Raw genomic sequence first — 22,412 nt, 5'->3', positions numbered from 1 at the left:
GAAAGAGGAGGTAACCCTAGCCCTCACCTGTGATTCCGCCCATTTACCCGAGATCTGACAATCGTACAGATCGGGGCGATTTCCTCTCGTTTTTGAAGGAAATGGGGCGAAGAAAAAATGCCGATGTGGAGGGGATTTCCGCGGCTGGAGGGACGAGGGGGAGAAGCGAACCAAAGACGAGAAACGAAAACCCTAGAAAGGGTTTTGTCGATGTGGAGCGGGTGTCAGGAGGAGAAAAGTGTTTCTTCGGTTCAAAACAGCGAACCAAACACGCCCTAAAATCATGTTTTTTTTATGAAATCACTTTACATGCCACATCATCATATGAAATCACTTTACAATATTTTCATAACTACAAACAAACAATTGAAAGTGATGAAAGCTGACATTGGGACCTACTTTTTTGCACTTTCCATCCTTTTACATGGTAAAAACATACAACCAAACAGCCCCTTAACGAGGAAGAGGGAGAGCGGGAAAAGAAAGAGGGGCAGTTTGGAGTTTTGTAAAATAATGCATTATAATATTTCTTTTCGACTTTTATAAAAAAGACCCTGTAAATACTATATTTGACGAATAACCCTACATGACAAAAGGGAATGTTTCTAATAATCTTTAAAAATTATTTTCTGATACTAATATGTATGATTTAGCTTTGGTAGGGGTCAACCTTTTAAAGAAAAAGTCATCTAAATTATCATGTTTGGAACATAAACTTTATGCGACAAGGATCTTACAAATATGTAGTTCTTCTGTGCAGAGTTTTAAAAATAAGAGATTAAATATATCTCCCGATAGTGGCTCTTTCATTTTTTCCCCCTTTTTTCTTTGTATATAAGTCTTCTTTTTTTAGTAATCGATTTCTTTTTTTCAGTTCAAGACGTACAAACTCACCCGGCATCCACATGGGGAAAAAACTACATAGAGCACTTTATTAAAAATCATATGTTGAGCGTATTTTTAAAGAATATCATATGTTGAGTAGAGAACAAAGCATCGTGTAACAATATTGCTTTTGAATCAATATGAGCGGTGTAAAATATTATCATAGCAATCAGTAAATAACATTTTGAACAGTTTAACATATTAGTTACCTCTGGAAAAAAACGTTAAGATATCAGTAGAATCAGTGATTGTATCACAACAATCACGACGTAAATATACGATAAGCGCGCTTCATGTTGTCATTGCTCTCCCTATATATAGTTATGACAAGCTAGTAGATATTAATGCTTAAAAAAACTCTACAATTAGTCTTTAAGTATTATAAAGAAATATTTTGAGAAATTTTTCATATTTACATGAAAGAGAGTATCATTATGTTATTTTTAGATAGCTTAAGATATATAAATGTTAAGCCAATAAAACTATGATGTATCTAAGTGCTATTTAGTCCCTCTCTGTCTCTGACAGTACAAATTATAGGGTTATGTAGCTACATGGCTAGTCTAGTATCCCTTTTTTAAAGTATTTTTAAGTGCTTTCCGAACGTAGATAGTCATCACACTGTAAACATGTAAGTGCACAAGTACTCCACACAGGGGCGGATCTATCTACAATCCAGGGAGCTATGGGCCCCCCAAAAATTTTAGAAAAAAAAGATAGGGTGGTTTCTATAAAACCTCCTCCCTTAAAAATTAAAATATATTCATTCTTTATCTCAAAGCTCATACGTCACGCCTCTAACTTTGCTCTTTTCCTCGAGAACGATTTTCTCAATAACGATCTCATCCAACTTTGCTTACTCTTCTAGTTTCTACTGCTACTGCAGAACGATCATTCTCAGCAATTAATATCGTGAAGACTAGGCTTCGAAGCAAAATGGATGATGCTTTCCTCTCAGACGCATTAATGGTGTTTATTGAAAGAGAAATTGCTAAAAGTCTGAGCATTGCTGCAATCATTGAAGACTTTGAAAATTTTAAGGAACGCCAAATTTCTTTTAGTTAGAAAAGTTTTAGTTATAAAAAATTAGATGATACTTATTTGAATATTTTCTATATAATTTTTGTCTTCATCTTTTAAAATATTTTTTAGATATTAATGCCAGCTATTCTACTCGTTTTGTTTGGTTTGTGATGTATCTCTTGTGAATAAAATAGCATTGAGAAAATTTTTCGTCTATCTTTTATACGCGGCCCCCAGAACTGAAATCCTGAATCCGGCCCTGACTTCACAATATGTATTAATATGTTACACCCGTTGGAGTGAATTTGCATTTTAACTAGGACAATCTCATTATCCAATGTGCGAGTTTTGTTTGGATACTATGATGTTTTTCTTTTTGTGTTTTTTGTAAAAAAACATCATGGTATTGTGTTTTCCCCTTAAAATATTCTCAAAACATTAGGTTGAGTGTTTTTATTGATACTAGTTTGACCCGTTACGACATTTGTATAAACATATTATTAATATAATTAATATAAGTAAAATAATATTATTATAGTATTATAAATATTTATTATAATATTGTATAATGTGTTGATGCTCATATTGGTGCGTCTTCTCGATATGAAGAGGAGAGGGACCCCATTTGTGGGAGTTGGACGCGCCCCGTGGCAGACGCTGGGCGGTCAGTGCTCGTCGATGTTTGCGTCGAAAATTGATGTATTCATTGTGGTATTCATTACAACTTCGGTCGTTACAATGAAAACAAAAAGATTGTCTTTTTATAAGACTTTTACACAATGAAAACAAAAAGTTACAACTCTCGTCAAAACAAACGCAGAGATCGTTTATCGGTCTTCTGCTTGCGTGGGATCTTTGCCTATGCCAGGGTTTATCCGTGGACGACCGTCGACTAGATCCAATTGTTGAAAATTCGGCAGAGCTTCGCCTTCGCCGAGGAAGTATTTGATTTGAAGCGCTGAAATCGACCAAGCGAAATCAGGGCTCTTCTCGAGATTAAGACCAAGCCTAATCTCAAGGGACGGACGGGAACGGGCGTCGGATCTCTCGAACTCTCCTTCTTTATGCCGAAGAACCCGCCAAGATCTGTCAACCCCCGCAGAAATTCGTGCTCCTTTGACTCCACAATCCGGCAGCACCTCCTCGTCTTGATAATCAATCGCCCCTGAAAAATGGAGGCCTTTGACTCATATTTATAGACCCCGAATGCGGTTATTTGGATGAGAACAAGTGATTTGGCTATATCTTCAGTTAACAACAGCCTAACCACATTTGGGGATGATATCAAGTCAGTTAGGAACCTCTGGAACTGAAAAATCCCGAGAAAACCGTCAAAAAACCGAACATCCGACCCGCGCTTGCGCGGGTCGGATTGATCCGACCCGCGCTTGCGCGGGTCGGATTGATCCGACCCGCGCTTGCGCGGGTCGGATTGATCCGACCCGCGCTTGCGCGGGTCGGATTGATCCGTCCCGCGCTTGCGCGGGTCGGATCATTCCGTCCTGCGCTTAGCGCGGGTTCGCCGACTTTCTCCCTTTTTTTGGTTTCTTTCTTCCGGGACTTGTTCTTGTTGCGTATTCGTTCGATTTGTTGACTTGTATGCTTCGTCGCGAGACCGATCGTCGAACGCGCGTTGGTTAACATACGCGTGCTGATCGATGCGCGCGGGCTGATTGACGTGCGTGCGTTGACTGGCGCGCACGAGGTGATTTGACGTGCGCGCGTTGACCGGCGCGCACGAGTTGGTTGACGTGCGCGCGTTGACCGGCGCACACGAGTTGGTTGACGTGCACGCGTTTGACCGGCGCGTACGAGTTGATTCGACGTACGCGCGTTGACCGACGCGCACGGGCTGATCGACGTGCGCGCGTTGACTGGCGCGCACGAGTTGATTGACGTGCACGCGTTTGACCGACGTGCACGAGTTGGTTTGACGAATCTTCTTGACTCGCCCATTCATTGCTTCGAGTTTCATGCGGGCTCTCGTAGACAATTTTAGACGCCTACAGATACCCCCTCCAAAGTGTTTCAGCCTCATTCTTTTATAGAGGAGTCTGAAACGCTTTGGATATGATGGATCCCCACTTCCAGTCAGTGTTAAGGGACCTACAGATGATTTCAATTCTTGACTTCTCCATATTTCAGCATATTCTGTATTTTATCGAATAGCTAAAAATTTTTCCGGTGCTGCGTTTATCGTCTGACCGTTATTGAAGCCTTGAACTGGAACTTGTGAGTAGACTCAACTCCTTGATTGAGGAGGAGTTCAGATCTGCAGATCCGGACTCATTGGAGACCGGAAGGACGTTGTAAGGTTCAGCTACCGCAACAATGGGGGCGTTGATCTTCCTTCACTTGCGAGAGGCGGATGATCTGGAGGAGGAGGACGACAGATATTCCTCGAACTTCAGTTGGTTGAACTCGTACTCGACCACTTCTTCAACCGGGATGCAGATCCGAGGTTGCGACACGATAGCTCCGGCAGCGAAGCTGTTGGCTCCCACTGTGGTCGCCAGTTTTTTGCTGCCTTCGGGGTTGTTGTTTTATTCTTGTACCATTGACAAAGGCACATGCAGCTTCGCTGCCTTCGGGGTTGTTGTTTTATTCATGTGCCTTCGGGGTGTAGCACATCGCCAGTTTTTTGCTGCCTTCGGGGTGTAGCACATCGCCAGTTTTTTGCTGCCTTCGGGGTTGTTGTTTTATTCATGTGCCTTCGGGGTTGTTGTTTCATAATGGATAAAGCAAAAAATAGTCGATGGATCAAGCAGTCAATCGGGTCCAGGATAGGACCGGCTCCGCTCGTGCTATCACCATGGTGAAGCAGAGGGACATGGTGTGAGAGGGGGTTATCTCTTCACATGACTCTAAGCCTGGTTCTTTGAGCGGGGGTCTTCTTCCATGCTACACAGACAAGAAGAACAACTCATGAGAGGGTGAAGACCGTTTTCCCCGTGGTATCTCCGACGGTCAATTTAGTCAATGGTCTTAAGTGGAGTTTAAGGGAGGATCCAAGAGCTAATGGGGGCTCTTGTATAGAGCTTTTGAACTTGGGAGTTCTAATGTGCTCTTCTGCGTATAGATGCTAGAGGGTTTCTCTTTTGGTAGAGAATTCTCATCTTTTTAGTTAGATTAGTTCAAGAAAATTATTTTTCTCCCCCCTCTCTATAGTTACGGATATACCTGCATATAAAGAGGTTACGAGGACAGGTTGGTCCATTGGGTCATGCAGAAGGTGGTGACAAGGTGGGGGGCTAAGAGCTTGGCCCTCCTCTGTTTGACAAGTGTTGGCTGGCGACTGGAGGGCAAGTCTTTTCGACGGTGGGAGAAGAGCTTCCGCAATTTCCGAGAAGTGACAGATGTGATGGTTGCAAGCGGGCTGCTAAAGCATCCTCTGTTTGCCAAGTGTTGGCTGGTGATTTGAGGAAAAGCCATTCTAGCTATGGGAGGTGGGCCTCCGCAATTTCTGGGAAGTGACTGGTCATGGCCCACGTGTTGTGTCAGGCCACAGGGCTGTAGATAGGGCGGTGATGGGATCTATCAACATAGATTGTAGCGCTGATGTATATCCGAAGGAGCTATGCCTTAGTAATTTCCAATTCACGTGACTTCAAGTGCCGTGAAGTTTCCTTTTAGGGCCTGTTTGTTTGACTGAAAAAAAGGGAAATCAAAGAAATGGAAAACTATTAAAATGAAGAATTGGTTTGGGAGTGTTTGGTTGGCTAAAAAAAGAAGGAAATCAAAAAATGGAGATGAAATGATGTTAGTTGTCACATTATTATTGGATGATGTGAGTGATTTTTTAAGAAAACTAGTTTTGATGTTGTTTGGTTGGCGAAAAAAATAAGGAAATGAATTATAAGAAACCTATTTCATGTAGTTTGTTGTTTTCTTTTGTTTGGTTCATTCTTAAAAATAAGAAATGAAATGAGATGAGATGAGTTGTCATTGTATTATTGGGTGGTGTGACCCACACTTAAGAAAAGTGTTTTCACAACTTTTTGGGATGAAAACAAAGAAATGAAATGTTAATGAGATGAGGTGAATTGTTATAATATTTTATTGGATGATATGAGTGATTTGAAATGATGAGAAGAGATGAGTTGAGTGATATTTGGATGAAAATAATATTTTATTAGATGTGATGGATGAGTTGTTAGATGAAAATAATATTTTATTAGATGTGATGGATGAGTGGTTAGATGAAAATAACATTTTATTAGATGATGTGGATGAGTTGTTGGATGGAAATAATATTTTATTGGATGTTGTGGGTGAGTTTTAGGGATGGAAATGGAAGAAATAGTATTTTTTGAGATTTTCACCTTTTCCATTTCCATTTGTTGATTTTTAGGAAATAACCGAACAGACCCTTATTCATATTGAATTTCGTCTTCTTCTATCTGCTCAAATGCGCCATCACGAAAACCACTTCACCCTTCACCAACCCAGTGTCTTCAGCAGAGGGTCAATCAAATGCCCATAGTACACAAAATCCAAGGCCATCACCACATCAAACTCCGTTGAGACCAATCTAATCCCCTTCATCTCCCAGATGACCTGGCGGACATCGACGGACCCACCAAGGGCGGCGACGATGTCGGCGTTGGCCTCGGCATTGAAGCGGAGGTTTGGGGAGCACGTACGGGAGGTCGGTGAGGGACGTGAGCCCCGAGGACGGCGGTGGCTGCGAGGCCGGTGCCGGACCCGATCTCGAGGATCCTGAGGGGGGAGTTTAGAGAAGGGGGAGGAGGAGGGTTGAGGGGTTTTGGTCGAGGAGGGATACGAGAGTGGAGGTGGCTGACCAGAGTTGAATCAGAGAGACCTTGAGAAGGGAGCTGGCGGGTTGTTAGGGTTCTGTCGATGGAATCGAGGCGGTGGTGTTGTTCTGATGGTTGTTGATGTTGTTGTTGGGGGTTTAATAAGTCGAGGAAGGATGAGTTACGAGTAGATTCGTGTTGATTTTTTAGCGAATAAAACGAAACTTTACGAGATTTTTTTTTGAACTTTGAAACTTCATGGACTTCAAATCCCGTGAAGTTTAGCAGCTTAACAAAATAGCTGCTAAATTTCACGGGAAGTTTGTAAAGTTTTTTCTCAAAAACTCGGTTTTTAAAAATAAATGCCAAATAAATCGATTTTTGGATTAAATGTTCGGCTTTAAAAATTTGTTCTCAAAAGAAGAGGCATCGATTCGCGGCATAGGATTAGTGCCATGTTTGGATGGAGGGTAGAGAGGGGGAGGGGAAGAGAATGAAGCTTTCACCTTGTTTGGGAGTTTTTTTAAGGAGGGTAGAGAGGAGGAAGGAAGGGGAAAGAAGGGTAAAATTGCTTGGTTTTCTCCCCCCCCCCCGATTTGAGCGGTAGAGGAGGGTAAATGAGGGTAAATGGGTGTAAAGACATTCTTATTCTCATCAAAACAAATAAAAAGGCTGATGTGTTATTAGTATAAAGTCATTTATGTAAATTTACATATATTTACTTCCTTTCACCTTCATTCACCTTACTCAACTCCCAAACAACATATTACAATTCTCTTCCCTTCCCTTCCCGTTGTTTAGCTTTCCTTCCCTTCCCTTAGGGCTTGTTTGGATTGAGGGGAATGAGGGTGAAGGGAAGTTAGGGGAACCATTCACCTCCATTCACCTTGTCTGGGAACACTTAGGAGGTGAAGTTAATTCACCCTAGTTCCCCTTGGTTCACCCCCTAATAGTATAAAATTTGTTACCCCCAAATTGGGGTGTAACCAAGGGGAAGGGAACTCCCTTCCCTTCCCTTCCCTTCCCTTCTCTCAGTTTCCCTTAACTTCCCTTCACCCCCTACAAATCCAAACAGGCCATTAAGAGGTGAAGTTAATTCACCTCCATTCACTTTGGTTCACCCCCTAATAGTATAAAAATTGTTACCCCTCAAATTGGGGTGTAACCAAGGGGAAGAGAATTCACTTCCCTTCCATTCCTTTCCCTTGGGCCTGTTTGGATTCGTAGGGGGTGAAGGGAAGTTAATGGAAACTGAGTGAAAGGAAGGGAAGGAAAAGGAATGGAAGGGAAGGGAATTCCCTTCCCCTTGGTTACACCCCAATTTAGGGGGTAACAATTTTTATACTATTAGGGGGTGAACCAAGGTGAATGGAGGTGAATTAACTTCACCTCCTAAGTATTCCCAAACAAGATGAATGAAGGTGAATGGTTCCCCTAACTTCCCTTCACCCTAATTCTCCTCAATCCAAACAAGCCCTCAGTTTCCCTTTAACTTCCCTTCACCCCCCGAATCCATGCCATTAGTAAACTCCCAAACACACCATAGGGGTTCATTCTTTAATTTCGTTCTTCCTCCTTTTGCCGCTTTCCTTTTTCGTTAGGGTTAGGGTTTGAATCGCCTGAGTACTCGAGATCAATGGAGATTCTTGATTCGCATATCCGTTCTCCACCGGAAAAGAAATGGAAAGTCGACGACGAATCCGAAGAAGATCGCGTCAACGGATCATCAGAATCAAAGAATTCAGTGATCACCACGGAATCGTTCGAATCAAGGGGATCTGCAATGTCCAAGGGATCATATGGATCGGAGGAATCTGCGCTGTTGTCGGCAGGAGATGGGCAGAAGGTACTACCCCATCATATGACACCGCCCTTCATTAAGGAGATGGTCGGCGTCAAAGTCTATTATGCCGGCGATGACAGGGAATCCTCCGACGATGACATGGGCTTGGGCTGCTTCAGTGACGATGCCGATGACAAGGAATCCTCCGACGAGGACATGGGCTTGGGCTACTTCAGTGACAATGCTTACCGGCGAGAGTCTAAAGAGACTGATCATGTAAAAACATTTAATTTTGTGCTTCTGATGGATAAAAGTAAGGACTTTAACCTATATTTTTTTTACTGAATTTATGCAGGGAGATGAGCAGAAGGTATTATCCCATCATAGGATTTTGTGCTTCGGATGGATAAAAGTAAGGACTTTTAACTTTTTTTTATACTGAATATATGCAGGGAGATGAGCGGAAGGTATTACCCCATCAGAGGATACCGCCCTTCCTTAAGGAGATGGCTGGCATCAGAGTCTATTATGCCGGCGATGACAGGGAATCCTCCGACGATGACATGGGCTTGGGCTGCTTCAGTGACGATGCCGATGACAAGGAATCCTCCGACGAGGACATGGGCTTGGGCTACTTCAGTGACAATGCTTACCGGCAAGAGTCTAAAGAGACTGATCATGTAAAAACATTTAATTTTGTGCTTCTGATGGATAAAAGTAAGGACTTTAACCTATATTTTTTTAACTGAATTCATGCAGGTAGATGAGCAGAAGGTATTATCCCATCATAGGACTTTTGTGCTCCGGATGGATAAAAGTAAGGACTTTTAACTTTTTTTTACACTGAATATATGCAGGGAGATGAGTGGGAGGTATTACCCCATCATGGGATACCGCCCTTTGTTAAGGAGAAGGCCGGCTTCAAAGTCTATTATAGTGGCGAGGGCGAGGAATCCTCTGATGCATACCTGCAGGAGATTAAAGAGACTGACCTGCAGGAGATTAAAGAGTCTGATAATGTAAAAACATTTAATTTTGTGCTTCTGATGGATAAAACTAAGGACTACAATTTTTTTAAACTGAATATATGCAGGGAGATGAGCATAAGGTATTACCCCATCATAGGATATCACCCTTCGTTGAGGAGAAGGTCGGCTTGAAAGTCTGTTTTGGTGGCAAGGAATCCACTGATGAAGAGGACATTAGATATTCCAATGAAGATGCCGAGAAATACCTGCAGCAGATCAAACAGACTGGTGTAAGAGATTTCAATCTATTTGATAATTTCGTGCATCTGATGGGTAGAAGTGAGGGCTTTAACATATTTTACTACTTATGCAGGGATATGAAGTGGATTACTTGCCGGGAATCAGCCAGCAAGGAGGCATCCAGCCTACTCAGATGCCACTGCAACTCTGGGGGGTTGAGTTCTACACTGAAATTGTCGAGCATGCCATGCGAGAATATGATGCAAAGAATGTAAGTATTGCGATCCAGTGCGGATTCTACTCACAGATCGTTGACATTATTGTTTGATTGTTGGAGATTTTATGCTATCTATTTGACACGTTGCTTTCTGCAATATGCATGATTTTGATTGTGCTGACATATCTTTAGCATTATTGTTAAGGTCCCTAGCAACTAAGACTCTGAATGTTGTTCAGTGTTGAAGGTTATAGCTTACTCTAACAGAGATACGAATCTTTTAGGACATCATTTTGATTTTGCTAGGTAATTGGAGATATTTAGTTGTTTGCTTTGAAAATTAATGATCCTACGAAGAATTTAGTTAACTCAAATTGTTTTGTGCAATGTGGATAATGTTTAGGAACATGACTAGAGCTAGCATTTTGTTTGCTTGGGTTTGGTTAACAATGACCCCTTTAAATATTTAAATTTATAATTGCTTGGTTTTGGGGAACAATGTCCCATTTAAATATTTAAATTTATATTTCCAAAAGTTAAATTATAACCTTATAACCAGAGGCAGACGGTTGGCCTACCCCAATTTTGAAAAAGTGCTCTTTACAATAGATTAGTATCCAGCGACTAATGCATCTTAGTTTAGTATCTTACTAAAAGATGCTTACACATTATCAGTGTAGTTTGGTTTTTTATAATATTTCTATAACGTTTGTTATTTTCAACTCCGAAGACTTTGTTTTTCATAACTTGCTTTCCAATAACTTGTTAGGACGAGAATCAATTTTATATTGTATTTAATTATATATTTTATTAGATTGTGCAAACATTAAATTTATTATAGTCAGAAGACTGTAATATGATCACAATGGTTACTTAATAATGTCTGTCAGAGAATTGCTTTAAACCATAATAGATTTTGTGCCCTACCTAGATGGAAAAACTTTGCTGTGCTGCTGCTTATAACTACGAATGATGAAGAAGTAATTTTAATGTGTGGCAACTTCAGTGGATATATTTGTATCAATATTCTCTGATGAATGATAGATATTTGATGAACCTTGATGAAACATAAATTAATGTATCATATCGTGTTATTGTATACAAGAGGAGAAGATATCCATAGACAGTCTATAGACTTAATATGCTTTTACATGTAAGGTTGTCAACTTTAACTTCTTTCCACAAGTTTCAGAAATATTTCTTAAGTTCGCAGTTTAACTGCCAGAATTAAATGGTACGTCATTACTTCGTCGTCCATTTCAAGTGCTGCTTTCTGTAACTTTACTCACTCGAAGAACAAGATAGCTATGCAGAATAGTGAACTGCAGAATAATGTGTGGTAAAAACCCAGTAGTATGTGCTTTGTTTTAATAAAAGATTGTCAAATATTGTTGAGAAATTCATATGCACTACCAATTAGGGGAGCCAAAGTTAATGCTCATATAGATGCTATTGATCAGAAGCACCCTTACAAACTTGTAGCATTTTGTAGGTCCATTTTACCTTAGTTGAAAATTAAGATGGTCATAATATTAGTCATTGCAAAGGCTTGTAAACAATTGAGAAATTAGAAATTAAAGCAATTATTGGAAACCGAAGGCAGGAGTAACTTTCGCATACCTGCTCGTGCTTTTTATTTAAGCAGATGTAAGTGTTTCACACTAAGTTGCATGGAAACGGGTACGGGTACTGGTACGGGTGCGGGTACGGGTAGGGGACACGGCAAAACTGTAAAATGTTGGGTACGGGGACACGACTACATATATATATATTGAATTAATAATGTACATGAGATAAAAATTTTCCGCTTCATGTGTCATTAGAATTAAATTTTCGATCACATTTTTGAGTTTATTTTATCATATTGATTATCGTGAATTGTAAACTACTCATTTTTTTCCTAGACGTCTAAACGACCCATTAACTATATAGTTTTGAACTTGGGTATGGACTGAAACGAACCCGATCCATATCCCATTAGTTTCAAAAGACGGATGTGAAGTGTAAGCTCTACGTCTAGGAAGTCTTTGACAAGTGTTTTAAATTAATACATATATCGTCTAATTGAGTACATGTTGTAATAAATGCATGCATATATTTAAGAAGTGTCCATGGAGTTTGGGTACGGGAAAGTGTCGGATACGTGTCCGGTACGGGTACGGCTTCAATAATGAAGTACCCGGGTAACATAGGTTTCACATAATATGCAGAGGGTTTAGGCTTTTAGCCTATCCATTAACTTAAACTATTTTACTGCCAGGTCCATCATAATTGTTCACTATTTTAAATAGCTAAAAGCGCCCGCTTAGGCACACGCCTAGGCATAGGCAATACTCAGACTGCCCAATTTCATTCTATACTCGGAACTCTGAGTTATGCCCTGGAGGCACCTAAGAGGGTGGTACCACGTCATAGACATGTATGCGACTTGTATGTGAAGAAAGTGGATTGAGCTAAAATCAGTCAAGACTCTGTATTTGAATCTTATGTTAGATAAAAATAAATAGGCCTAGAGTTTCAGGTCTTAAAAAAGAAACCTTTCGTCATCAGTTTTTCTCTATGGTTGAAGTCACCTTGGATCGGTCCTGATACTTTTTAAGTGACGTTTATTTTTAATTTGTTATTACTTTTGGTGACAATCATGCTTGCATATTAACTCCTTCATAATTCTCCCTCTCACATGCCTCCTGGTTTGCCATAAACATTCATCTTAATTATCATTTCTCATTCATTTCTGTCATTATCTTCTTCCTCTTTCTCTTCCTCTCTTCCTTTTCCTGTTTTCTTGTGCCTCCTATTTTTGTTGAAGCATCTATCTTAAAACATAACGTGAAATAAAATAAAACAAAACCTGTGATCCTAATCTAGGGTACAGTAGCATTCAATGGTTTCAAAAACAGTGCTATTATTGTATTGTTCTTTCAATCCCAGGAACCCGTTACTATCATTTTCACTTGCACTAGTGCTGGTTGTACTGATATGGCTACTTGTAGGTTTTTTTTAATCAGTATTCCTATTACTTCTATTGTCATTGTTATTGGTTTAATTCTTGTCTGGAAGCATGTTCATTCTTATCTTCTCTAATTGTTGATTCCTATAGGATACTAATCTCCAATTAGTGGGTATCACCCGGCAGAGTTGCGAGTGTGGGGGTCCTATACGCTCTTACATTACTTTTCAAGCGAAAGATGGTGATGATGGTGATGTCAAAACTTACCAAACTCGGGTGAGGATCATTCGTGGAGGAAAGGTCATCGAAGAGGTTAGGTTGAAACTGGGAGAAAAGTGAAAGGTAAATTCAGTAAACTTAGTTCAATAACAAATGCCTTTTTTCTCATGTACAGTATTTTTTTCCCACTACACTGCTGCAACCACTTAACTTCAAGCAATTAGTTTTTATTCAAAGGACTTATAGCCCAACGGCTAAAAACTTGTCTTCCTAAAAGTTCAGTAAGAAATCGGTGCTCACATATTTTATATACTAAATTTTATACACGTGCAATGCATGTGGTTAAACACTATGATTATGTATTTTGGGTTTATTTTCTTACTAAAATTTGTTCATCGGTTACTCTTTGATATTTTTTGCTTATTTTGATCAAGTATTTTTGGTTTATTTTCCTACTAAAATTTGTTCCTCGATTACACTTTGATTAATTATTTATTTAATGTTTGTTTGAATAGGCTACACCCAGTTTAAATTTTTATGTTGATAGTTGAATTGTCAAGTGATAAATATAACCTAAAGTCAATTTAAATTTTTATTTTTTTGGATCGGCATGAAACTGAGCTTAACCTGAGGAAGTATAGTGTTATAAAAGTAAAAACACTTGAAAAATAACATTAGAAAAGAAAGATGAATTATAAAGCCAACGAGCCAAGATGATTCATTTAAAATGGGCTAATATGACAGAAAATAGTTAATGAAAAAAAATCATAAAGTGAATATTAATGCTAACCCTAGTATACTTTTATATGATAAAAGCATCCATATATGCATATGAAAGCACTAAAAATAGTTTATGAAAATCACTTCTAAAGATTCCTAATTTTATTAAAAAAAATAAAATTATTCTATAACAATTCACAAAAAGATTACCTTTTGTTGCTTCTATTTTATTTTATATTGAGTCGAGATCAATCGTTCTTCATCTTTATCTTTTTCCTGAGCAATTATAGAATAGTGTCTTCATCGTCTATATCGATTGTGATATGAGACTGGAGCATATTATCTTTCCTTGGGCTCATTCATCTTTTATCTTCTTGTCTAAATTTACAAAGAAGTTGAATATATTTCTTATGTTTAACACAAACTTTTGACAATACAGACTTTAATTTTTTCCTATTTCAATAAGAATAAATGTCAATTTCATATATATATAAAAAAATTTGTGCTTTTAATTTATTACTTAAATAAGATTAGGAGCTACCTTTTTTCTGTGCAATGAATTCTTCTGTTGTGCATCCAATAAGAGTTTCTGTTGTGTCATAATATTACATTTGCTCTGTCTATGTCATTTTCTATGAGGATCTGAACTAAATACAGTACATTTTCATTGTCAATTTGCTTTAGATTATAATATTAATATTTAATTTTTATATATTTATTTCATGAAGAAGGGATATCACTTAACATTGGTATTACATCATCGTCGATTCTATAATATTTATTATTTGGACACTTATTATTAACATCTTTATCCATTTTCTTGTTGCAACATTTGCAAACATAGAACTACTGCTCAACTCTATTATAAATGGTAGTTATCGTTACCTTAAAGGTGCGATAGTGTATCTGTATATTGATAAATTATTCTTATGTTTAATTGTATAAATTTTAGAGTAGGTTTTCTAAGATCATACCTCTTTCGAATGTTATAATAGTTGTATATATTAGTAATTTGAATTTCTGCTGTATTTATAAAGAGTCTTAATGTAGATACTTTTGTCTTGACAGTTTACTCTAAAAGAGCGCTGCATATTAGCTTTAAATGTAATGTTTTTTTCTTTACGGTGTTATATGAATGTTTGCTTGGTTTACTTACTATTCTCTTATTTCTTCAGTAAATTGTATCTTTTAGATTGATATATTATTGACGCAATTTACGATGACATGCATATCTCCTCTATAAATATGCGACAGATATAAGGTGGATTTTATATTTAGTGGCCTTTAATAAGAATTTTAGTAATGAAATATACTACCTTCATATTTAAAGATCTTAAATTCTAATAATGCTATTACATCATTATCTTTGATCATGGCTTTAAGAATTGATCATTCGTTAGTAGTCATACCCCTATATAAAGTCACACGTAGGGTCGTAACACTATATAAGAAAAAGAAAAAGGCGATTTTATATTTTTTGCTTACACAAAGTAATGACATAGTAATTTTTCTTTTATCTTCCATGAAGAATGTTTCTTTGATTGGAACAAAGTTGTTCAATATATTCTTCAGGGGGTATTCAGTTAGTGTTTCTTTGATAAATATAACTTATGTTAGTGTTAATTGAAATGATTCACGGATGTTCCGAATTCCATTTGAAATGAAATCTGCTTGATTCTTTTGAAGGATATCTCTAAATTTTCTAATAGTTCTCCATACATAAATATTTATAATTTTTTACCCTATAAATATTATTACCATTAGAGATCAATATTTATAAATTATAATCAATTAATGTTAAGCTATCATATTATAGTCTTTTATCATTTTTTTGCGATTTAGTCTTCTATCAATTAATGATACTTATGTATTTTTGCTGTTCTAACATATTGGTAAAATTATATATATGCAGTTACTTTAATTTATACATTAACATTAATTTTTAATCTATCATATTTTTTTTAAATTTTTATTCTTTAACTGGATGTTTTTAATTTGTTATTATTACTATTTTTTACCAGTATCAACTTGATTATTTTTAGATTCTAAAAAGTGATAGTAACCTTAAATTATAAGTTATATTTATATATCTTAATGAAAGAATATCACACAAATTACTCTTTTCTTTGCCAAGTTCTAATTTTTTAGTTTTTTTGTGTAATTTTAAACTTTTGATAGTATTTTGTCTAATTTTTGAAACTTTTGGCTTTTTTTTATTATGCTCCATGTAATAAACTGATACTACAGAGCTGTTTCATATATTTTATTAATCTTATTTAAATTGTTGAGCCATAGATAGTTCATGGGGTATTATGATAGGATATAAGTATGATTAGGATAGATTGTAATTTAAATTAAATATTTAAAATAGTACAGGGTAATTTTGACTTCCCGAACTCGTGCTTTTAAAGAGAGTATGATTTTTGTTTTTCTTAAATTTTTTTTTATAATTTTGAGAATGACTTTTGTCTCTTTAATTTGTTTGGTGGATTTTGTAAATATCTCATCCATATTATGTATATTTGTAGGTCTATGTTATTCCTGGGTTCGACATTTGAGGTAGACATTATTTGTCTCATTAATTTATTTGGGTTTTACATATACGCTCTTCATTTTGTAGACATTTATAAATTTGGCATTTAATAACTTTATTTAGATTTATATTTCAATTTAAACTGTATCCTTATCTTCATACTATGTATATCCAATAAGAATTCATTAATTTATCAACTTACTCTTACTTAATGAAATAATATTTGAATTCCAAGTGTATTTTTGTCTACCAAAAGATTTTCCCTAACTCGTGCTTTTAAAGAGAGTATGATATGATATGATATGATATGATCTATCTTTACATGCATGTATGAATCATGTTAGTTTATTTGTATTATTATACTTATCTTTGCTAGTATCATGTATTATTGTGACTAAAAATTAGGTCACATTTATTTCTTTCCAATATTATTGTCATATTATTTTCTATTTTGAATTCTTCTTCAATAAAATACTGTTTCTATAGTTGACAATGGATAGAGGAAAGTTTACAATGTAATATTAAATCCTAAGAACGAATGGCATTCAGATTGGATGTACAACATGTATAATGAGGGAAATAAATGCCAACAAGCCTAAGATAGTCATACATGTCAGTAATTATGTAAAGTAAATTGGTATAAGTATTAATGTATCATGATTAGTGAAAACTTTGATTTGTTACGCCAAGTTGTTTGTAAATTTTCTGCACCTGAAAGATTATTCAGCCTAATTTGGCATAAAAATGACCATGAAACAAATAATGCTTTCTTTTTTATGAGAAGATAACTCATACCTCCATCTCAGTCATTAGATCACGATACTTTCATCAAAATCTCGTTTTGTTTGAAATTTTAAATTTCAATTGGTTCATGTGTCATTAAAATATAAAACATATAGAGCTATGTATCCACTCTTCTCTTAACTAAAAAGTACCATGTTAAAAGAAATTGATATGCTCTGTTCCCTTTTACTTAATTTTTTTTTAAAAAAGGCTTGGTGAAATATTCATGTTGATCTTTAAGATCGCGATGTCAGTTTGGTTTGGATTTCTTCAACTGGAATATTTTAATTGTTACATTGTTTATATTAGTTATAATCTGATTATGAGTTTTTATGATTTTGGGATATATATTGCCGACCTACAGCAACATGTTTTGAACAATTTTGCCATTTATGTACTTTTATATTGTTTGTATGGCCCTTGTGATATCTGTGGCTTGATAGAGATAAATATAGTTTAGATTGTTGATCGCAAGTGTTAAAATTGTTATTAATAATTTCCAAAAGTTTATGGGTATTATTTTACAAATTTGGAAGTTCATCTTTAATATATTTTTTAAATACACTGTTCTGATTTTTTTTTAATTTCCTTCAATTAGCACGTGTCTACTGTTTACATGTAATGTAGAAGTATATGATAATGGAAGAATTTGATAAAGGTCAACTTAGGAAAGAAATTGATAATAGTCAACTTAGGACCTCTTTGGGCATTTTTGTGAAAGTTGAGGATTTATGACACAATATGGAAGGTGGACATCCACGCCTATTTTCCCTTCAAAATTTCCGTCAGTTATCTCTTAATTCTATTTTCCCTCAGTTGTCTATTTTCCATTGGATTTTCTGATAATGTTTCTGCTTCACAACAAAATCTTCATCTTTTGAGGGGATTTTGTTTTGAGAAGTTATGAATAACGGATGAGCATTTACGTGCTTTTCAGATATGCCGCCAAACAGAGAAAATATATGAAAGTAAAATATGGACCTTACAGTTTGGCAACTTATGTTTCCTTCAAAATACATACAACCGAACATGCCTTTAATTGGAGGAACCTTGAATCCATACTTGTATTTAGGAGAAGTCCCCCATTGTTCAACCTCTTATGTGTAAGTCACAATTAAAACAAAAAATTCAAGAACCTCCTCATAATTTAAAACCCCCAGACTGCACACACATTATTTTAGAAAAAGAACCTCCCGCTTTCCAAAATTCTAAAAGTGTCCTCACACTTTAAAAATCTATCACGCATTCCAAAATACCAAAAATGTCCTTACACTTTCAAATTTCCAAAAAATGCCCTCACATCCAAAAAACACACCTAACCAACACGCCTTCTACACTCCACACTCTAATATATTAAATCCAAACATATGCTAATGGAAATGTACGATCCATGTAGTTGACCCTGAGTAGAACAACAATGAATAATGTGATTCATGTGGCCGACCCACAAAAGATTTGGTTAACGACTTTATTTCTGTTATTTCTGCTTCATGTAATATTTGACATCTGGAACTAAACCATGCGTAGTCTCTTGTATTTCCCCTTTCTTTTATCATCTTGTCTGACATGTACATGAGCGAGAAGATGTTAGACAAAAAGTTGAATTTCTATGCGAAATTAAATTTTAGTTGCTCTTAAAACGCCATATTGAATTGGGAATGTGTAGATAGGGGGACGGGACTCATTACGGTTTACTGAAAGCTTGTTTGAACCATCTCAATTTGACTAAATACCCTTTAATTTGGGCGTCCTGTAGGTAACCCTGTACTATTTTTACCCCACTAAAACTCCATCCGCCCAAATTTGTGATATATACACAATAAATTTATTTGAGTGTTTGCGTATATACGCCCCAAATCTATTGTATGGGCAAATTGACCCTTTAAATCCGAGATACAGCCAAGATTAAGTTAATTAATTTATAGCCAAATGATGGTAATCTACAGAAAACCCCCCCTCGACGTTTGCATGATTGGTAGAAAACCTGCTGAGGTTTTGAACGTGATACAAAACTTGATTTTTCGAGGTATAAAAACTAGATTTTTCATTGCACGGGATGCTTGCGTGATACAATACATCTTGAAAGTGCTCGGCCATGCGTATCTCAAATCCTAATGGGTAAGTAGGCATATAATATTTAATATAAGAGTAAATTGGTGTATTGACTTATAAAGTGATGTCTTTTTTACCAATAGCCTAAATAATTGACTCCAATGATAACCAGATCTAAAATTGATACTATTAACCAAAATGTATACTCTCCGATAGTTGGAATTTTGATGAACGGCAGAACTAATGGTTTTTTGCATATATACATGTCAAATCTCCTTCACTTATAGATTTACCCTCTAAATTCAAATATTCTCAAAATAAATACAACTCTCTGTCCACCATCTCCTCCATCCTCCTCTATCACTCTCCTCTCACACTCCCTCTCCACTTTCCTCCTCTCCCAGCTCCTAGTGGCAGAGCCAAGGGGGGTTGCGGTCCTAATTGCCGCCGCACCGCCGCGACAACAAAACACCAAAGCCCCCACGACCACTATATTTAACATGTAGGTTGTCCCGTAAAAATCCCTTAAATCATTCATATATCGAAATTACCCACCTCAACTCACCAAAATTGCTATTAGGTCCCCTACTGTTTAAGTAATTTCAAATTAATTTGATTTAGGTCCCTTACTGTTTAAGTAATTTCAAATTAATTTGATTTAGATCCCTTACTGTTTAAGTAATTTCAAATTAATTTTATTGTTTCAACTGCTCTTGATTGGATGGAGTAATTTCAAAACAACTTGCTTATTATTAATGTCAACCATTTGAGGGAATTATTCATAATACGAAGGATGTAAAGGACTAATATGGAAAGACTCATTGAACTATAAAGTAATTGTCCAAGCAATATCCATAAATTGGGGAGCAAGGTATTATATAAAGGAAAAGAGTTTTGGCCTTGTGGATGAGATCAACTAATTGGCTGGGTTATCAGTCTGTAGAAAAAAAAAAAAAACTAAGTTGCATAGCTAACAAGTTATTTACTATGATTTTTGCTCATCCTTTAACACGAATCCCTTTTTCCTTTCTTAGACTGTACTTTCTAAGATTTTAAGCCAAATAGAAACGTTCCAGTTAGTTCATTGAGTCATTTCTTAGGTTTTATGGTTTGCCTTTCGGTTAAAAATGTTGGGATTCTCATCACCTATTTGATTATCATTTTCTAAGTAATTTTAGTTCCACGTTTTCTTTTCCTTTATACAGAGTTGCAACAATCTGAATGATTTATATTTTGCATTTTCACGTACTTCTCACTTTATTAATAGAATTGTGAAATAACTTTTTATTTTTATACAGTTTTGCATTTTGGTTCATTAATTTTGAAATTAGGAAATTGATGTGAAATTTTAAAACCTGTAACATATTGTCAATCTATCATGTCTCCAAAAAGATTAGAATTTGTAGCTTATGGTTTTCAAAAAAAAAAATATAAAAAAACCAGCTACAACTAGTATATTTTAGAAATTTGATTTTTTGGCATTAGTCCTCCAAACCTTTCATATTTTGAAATCAGTCCCCCATCTTGCTATTTCAAAATTAGTACCTTAAATCCATAAGTTGTTTGGAATTAGTCCCTAGAATCTTCATATTTTGAAATTGATCTCTCAAATATTCTAATGTTTCAAATATTCTAATGTTTTGAAATCAATCCTCTTTAGCAGGTAGCTGAAATATTGGGGAACTAATTTCGAAGCACTTATAAGATTAATTCGAAGAAAATGTCAAGAATTGAGGGACTAATTTCATAATATGGAAGATTTGTGGACAAATATTTAAGAAAAACCCACATAATATAAATCCTGTCCTAAATAAAAGTCCTAAGCTCCGACAAATATGAAGAAAATTTTACTAACATCGTAATGATCTAGTTTTAAATATTAAGACTATTACCATCTAACAGTGAACTCATAGGCCGAGAATTGGTTCTGTATCCAGTCGGATTATAGAAAGTCCGAAGAAAGTATATATTTCCATAGAAATTTTCATAAAAATTTGATAATAAAATTTATGAACATTGCTCCTCCCAACTTATTGTATTGTAATTTACCATTTGCTAATTGCTAGGAAATTAGTAAAATTTTAAATCAATGAAATTTATATACTAAATAACAAAGATTTTGCTGCATTTGTTGGATGGTGCGGCAGAAATTATAAACTCTAGCAACCGAAATACCTAGAAGAAACCAATTGTTGGGTTTTACCCCTCATAACACTAGACACAAAATTGTTGCTTATGGTAATAAAAAAAAAATCATCCTTTACTATTATAATATTATTATTGGTATTATTGTTGCAAGAAAAGTCAAATTAGGCAATTTTCCAAAAAAAAATATTAACCCTGACATATACAAAGGGGATTTCATTTCATTTTTATAGAACAACTATAATTAAGCAGTATCTACTATGCTCTTCATATATAGTCTTGGATCCATCAATCAAATTATATGTTTCCACTGTTATGATCTGCTCTTTCTCAAATATACGAGCTATAATTTATCTAAACCCCAGATGTTAGGTTTCATATTTATGAGCCTATTGTTTAATCTGGTTTTGATGATTAACAAATAATTCTATACATTGTTTATTGAGTATTTGCATTTGCTTGTTAGGTATCCTACACAAACATCCTATGTCGGAGGTTGGTTTGAATAGAGCCTTAACGACGATATCTTGGAGGTTGGAGGAAATTAGAATGAAGTCATTTGCGCATTCAAGACAAAGATTCTATATTGTGCTTCATCCCTGCTACCAAGATCGAGCTTCACGGAGATTTCTAAGCTTGGTATAGTGTTTGTAGTTTAGGTGTGTGTGTGTTTATACTTAAAGCTCAAATATTTCGCGGACACGTTATTCTTTTTATCATTTTCATTGTTTGTTTCACTTTGTTAAAGGATTTTAGAATATCTTTGTGGATAAGTTGTTTAAAATGATTTCATTAGAATCATGTGTTTTAACGACTTCGTGTTCTTGATGATTCTGTTAATCTATGAAATCATATTAAACGAATTCGTATTTTTGACCGTATTTGCAAAATAACGAGTTTTCACAAATGGGAAATGCTATTTTAGAAATTTCTTTTCAAACATGTTTATTTTCATATATATAAACATTTCCTCAATTTTTAATATTTTTGGAGTTGTTTTACTATTTTAAATTGAATTTAGAAAATCAAGTTTTCAGTTTTCAGGTTTCTGCGAACAATGTTTTAAGTCGACCGAACAATATTTTCAGTTGACCGAAAAAAGTATTTTCAGTTGACCAAAAAAAGTATTTTCAGTCG

At 35.8% G+C, this 22,412-nt stretch overlaps 1 protein-coding gene across 4 annotated transcripts; it reads left to right on the top strand.

Moving 5' to 3' along the window:
- On the top strand, positions 8,125 to 22,086 carry LOC109829090. 4 transcript variants are annotated; one of them, XM_020396179.1, is made up of 10 exons: positions 8,125 to 8,139; positions 8,261 to 8,724; positions 8,804 to 8,818; positions 8,901 to 9,128; positions 9,208 to 9,222; positions 9,306 to 9,467; positions 9,542 to 9,706; positions 9,790 to 9,927; positions 12,974 to 13,165; positions 21,742 to 22,086. In XM_020396179.1, the coding sequence occupies exons 2-9, from the start codon at positions 8,302 to 8,304 to the stop codon at positions 13,160 to 13,162; spliced, it is 1,335 nt and encodes a 444-aa protein (XP_020251768.1). In that variant the 5' UTR covers positions 8,125 to 8,139; positions 8,261 to 8,301; the 3' UTR covers positions 13,163 to 13,165; positions 21,742 to 22,086. The 4 variants fall into 4 exon arrangements, with proteins under 4 accessions (XP_020251768.1, XP_020251770.1, XP_020251769.1 ...); XM_020396181.1 differs by lacking the exon at positions 8,125 to 8,139 and having other exon boundaries at positions 8,185 to 8,724; positions 13,010 to 13,165; XM_020396180.1 differs by lacking the exons at positions 8,125 to 8,139; positions 21,742 to 22,086 and adding an exon at positions 16,291 to 16,416 and having other exon boundaries at positions 8,185 to 8,724.

Source organism: Asparagus officinalis, chromosome 1, assembly GCF_001876935.1.
Source record: "Asparagus officinalis chromosome 1, Aspof.V1, whole genome shotgun sequence".
In the NCBI taxonomy this organism is placed as follows: Eukaryota; Viridiplantae; Streptophyta; class Magnoliopsida; order Asparagales; family Asparagaceae; genus Asparagus; species Asparagus officinalis.
This window is presented reverse-complemented; position numbering and strand designations above follow the sequence as displayed.

Coding starts and splice junctions, on each gene's coding strand:
- LOC109829090 (XM_020396179.1), top strand. CDS start 8,302: ATGGAGATTCTTGATTCGCATATCCGTTCTCCACCGGAAAAGAAATGG. Junction 9,707..9,789: donor AGCAGATCAAACAGACTGGT/GTAAGAGATTTC, acceptor CTACTTATGCAG/GGATATGAAGTGGATTACTT. Junction 9,928..12,973: donor GAGAATATGATGCAAAGAAT/GTAAGTATTGCG, acceptor TGATTCCTATAG/GATACTAATCTCCAATTAGT.